The sequence below is a fragment of the Helianthus annuus genome, chromosome 5 (genome assembly GCF_002127325.2).
Source record: "Helianthus annuus cultivar XRQ/B chromosome 5, HanXRQr2.0-SUNRISE, whole genome shotgun sequence".
NCBI lineage: Eukaryota > Viridiplantae > Streptophyta > Magnoliopsida > Asterales > Asteraceae > Helianthus > Helianthus annuus.
Window position 1 is genome coordinate 146,404,542 of NC_035437.2, and position 3,797 is coordinate 146,408,338.

Sequence of the window (3,797 nt, forward strand, 5' to 3'; positions counted from 1 at the left end):
TGATTTCTGATGTAGATCCTTTGCTTTTATTTTATGCCACTCGTTTATTTTTCTTCTAGACTCCTGTCATACCGGTATTTCCTGATCGTCAAGTCTTCTCTTTTCAGCTTCACATTCCATTTTCTCTTTGCTTTCAGTTGCTTTGGCAATTTCTGCCTCCTCTTTGTCCTTTTCACCTTTTCTCCACAATTTTAGTTCATCCTTTATACTTTTAACTTTGCTGCTAATATCTCATCATTGAATCTTGATTCCACTGTCCTTTCTATACCTTTTCTAACTGAATCATCATAACCGGGGATGCCCGACCAGCTATGAAAGACTCAGAATGGCGTTGGTCCGAATCTGTTCACTGTGGTCATCAGTATCAGTAGACTGTGGTCTGATATCTCCCTATTTAAGGCCATTAGTGACGCATCGGGCCATTTTGCCATAAACTCACCACAAACCAATACTTGATCGATTTTACTGAGATTCCTACCATCAGTAGACATGAAAGTGTATTGTTTCCCACCTATATTATATTCTTGGAATCCACCGTTTCGTATGAAATTATTGAAACATATAGCTCCTATGACGTAAAATTGTGAATTGAACCTTTCTTCGGGTATCCGTACTTCGTTAAAGTCTCCTAACATTATCCATCTACCTTGGATTGTTTGTTTCAGCATTAACAACTCATCCCACATTTGTCTTCTTCTACTCTGATTTGTCGATGCATATACGTTTACAATTATCAAATCTTCTTGTTCCCCTTTAATTTTCCCCTTTACTAAGATAAAATTTTGACTCTTGACTTCTTGTTCCTTGTTAAACACATTAGGATTCCACATTGATAACAACCCCCCTGACCGACTTTCCGAATTCACTTTTGAAAACTCAAAAGATGATTTATCCCAAAAACTTCTTATGATTCTTTCCGATAACTCAACAAATTGTGTTTCCTGTATTGCTATAAAACTTATACCGAATTGTGATAACATACCTCGGACTGCAGTTGCTTTACCAGTCCCCATGTTCTTTAATGTTTATGGTTCCATAATTCATTGGTTCCTTGCTTCCTCCTGTTCTTCGAGAACCATTTTCCTAACCAGGTCCTCTTTATTCCTTAGATTCACCCCCAATTTCTGCCCCAACTCGCTTGTTTCCTCAACTTCCTTCATGATTTCCTCCTCTGTTCGTATCCCACTATTTCGATCTCTAATTCTGACTTGTGTGTCTTCCACCAACGTATCATCAGATAGTTGTCCCTCCTCCCAATCTGAGTTGAAGTCATCATCTAGTACTGATCCACCCACCTCGTTGTTATCGATATCATTGTTCACAATTTTAAATTTTGATTTATTTTTATTTCTCCTATTTACCTTAATAGGCCTGGACATCATTCTCCTTTTGGGCTGGATACTAATATCCTCCGACAAATCTATGTTTAGATCTGGTAATTTCCATTTATTAATTTTAGTGTTGGGCTTCAAAGTTTTATTTCGGGCATCAGCTAATTTGTTCTTCTTCTTTTTCTTTTCTTTGGTACTTTTCGGCCCATATGAATCCCCCACCTTAAGCCCAATATTACTTACACCTTGTATATTTGTTACCTGGGCCCCTTGACATTGTGGTAGTTGTGTATGTGGCTTATCACCTCCTCTTTCCTCAGCATTGGAAAAGTCAAACGTCCCATTATTATCGAGCTTCCTTAACGGCGGCTGATTACTTGTTGCTTCCTCGTTCCCCACGATTTTTACCGTCTTTTCATTATTCCTTTCCCTGGTACCGATGACCAACTCTTCGTTTCCTGGTGGATCCCCCTCTTCCGTTGCTGGAATATTGTTTACCGGCGAGGTTATTACCGGCGTTGTCTCGTCGACTACCATTTTTTCCGGTATTTTTTCTTCAGTGTTTCCTGCATCTAGACTCCCTGTATTATTTTTAGTAGGGACTCTCCTCTTCATTATCTTTTCTGGTAACCACGGATCCTCAATTTATGAGATCCATGCAGCGAATGCTTGTTCTTTCCATATCATTTGTATTTCTTCCTTTATGCTAAAGCCATGATTCACCTTAATACCGACAATATCGAATTGTAGGTTTAAGTCATATTCATCTGCCTCTGATTCCTGTACTATATCTCCAAACTTCCCTGCTCTGGCATTCATTACTTCCTTCATCCATAATCGAACTGGGACCCCTCTGATCATCAACCATGTAACTCGTTGATATGGAATTAGTTGACCTTCCCAAATCTCTGTCTTCTGGAACCATTTTTTCCACATTTGTTCATCTCTTTTCAATGCGGTTTCCTGTAGGATCGTTTGCTGACCCGATGAGTCGTTCAGAAGAGAACTTAGACTAGTTCAGAGGCGGAATTCATTGAATTAGTCTTTGTAAAGCTTGATTTCACACTTTAACCTCTCCTTTATTGATTCACTGACTGATTACAAGCTCGTGGAGACAAACGGACAGGGCTTCGCCTTTACGCACACTAACTTCTCTACCTGGATCGCTCATATGGACCCCTATATATAGACATTGGGGATCGCTTATAAGACATGGTCCAATAAGCGACCCATATACTTGCCACATAAGCGGTCCAGCCCATTGACATATTAGCGGTCCAGATCTAATGCCATATGAGCGATCCTGCTATCTAATTGGGCCACAAAATCTATCTAAAGCCCAATAAGCAACATGATTTCTCGTTTACTGTTCACTATACAATTTGCCCTATCCTAAGACTCGAACTAAGATGTAGTCGACAGACAACTGCACCAACAAACTCCCCCTTGAATGTTGACGGAATCTTCAGTGAGAGTCTTTGATCATTTCCAGCTCTTCACTCTTGTTCGGTCTTCTTCAGGAACTCAGCCTGGAATCAAATTTTTATCAGGAACTTCCTCCTTGAATCATATGCCTGGAACTTTCTCTGGCTCTAACTTTCATCAGACTCCCCCTATCATCATGCTGGGATCTCTGTCTGGAAATCGTTATCACCATTGAAATCAACTCCTGGCTTTCTCTGTTTAAGCTCTTCTCTGGTTCTGATGTATCTCCTGGCTATTCGTAGCAACAGGATCAGAAACCTGCAAAACTCAAATACACTATCACAAAACAACACAATTTGTAATTCAACTTAATGAATTAACTAATCGTATAAGAAAAAATTATGAAGATCAAACTGTAGGTTACCATTCAACTTATTCATCAAGTTAATGAACCAAATTTGCATTTCAAATCTTCACAATTTAACATACTCTCCCAAACCACAAGTTCAACATGTTTAGCACTTGAAATGTCAAATATCAGTTCTTCACACTCTGTTGTCGAAAATCTTTTTGAAGTTTTCAAATATCTAACAAACAAACAATATTTTTGAATTTTTGAATTTATAAAAAAACAGAAATGAACACTATTTTTGAGAGATTGTGCAAGAGGATCATATCGGTTTTTTTTTAGACATATCACCAACACCGTTGATCTTGATTAATCAGCAACTGTTAAAAACAAATTTACTACTGATTGTCAGTATTGTTGTCCACTTAAACTTCTACACAAATTTTCAATTGATTCAAGATAAGTATTTAATGTATTAGCACTTAAACTTATTTGAGTGTCCCACCTCTTGAATATACTCCCGTATCCAGATCCCAATATTCTGATCTACAGGTAAGTATAACTACAAATGATATCTGTATATAAATTAGGGGAAAAATGCGAGAACTGAGGGATCTCAGGTCAGAACTTCCGTTCAGCAGAGAGATATCAGCTTCGACTTAGCAGTGGGTCCCCTTTAGAGGATCTTTTCA

At 38.4% G+C, this 3,797-nt stretch overlaps 1 protein-coding gene across 1 annotated transcript; it reads right to left on the reverse strand.

Annotated features, from left to right (window-relative positions):
• Nucleotides 1–320: 320 nt before the first annotated feature.
• Nucleotides 321–1,013, reverse strand: LOC110943799. Its single transcript, XM_022185531.1, has one exon. The coding sequence runs from the start codon at nt 1,011–1,013 to the stop codon at nt 321–323; it is 693 nt and encodes a 230-aa protein (XP_022041223.1).
• Between the last annotated feature and the right edge of the window lie 2,784 nt (nt 1,014–3,797).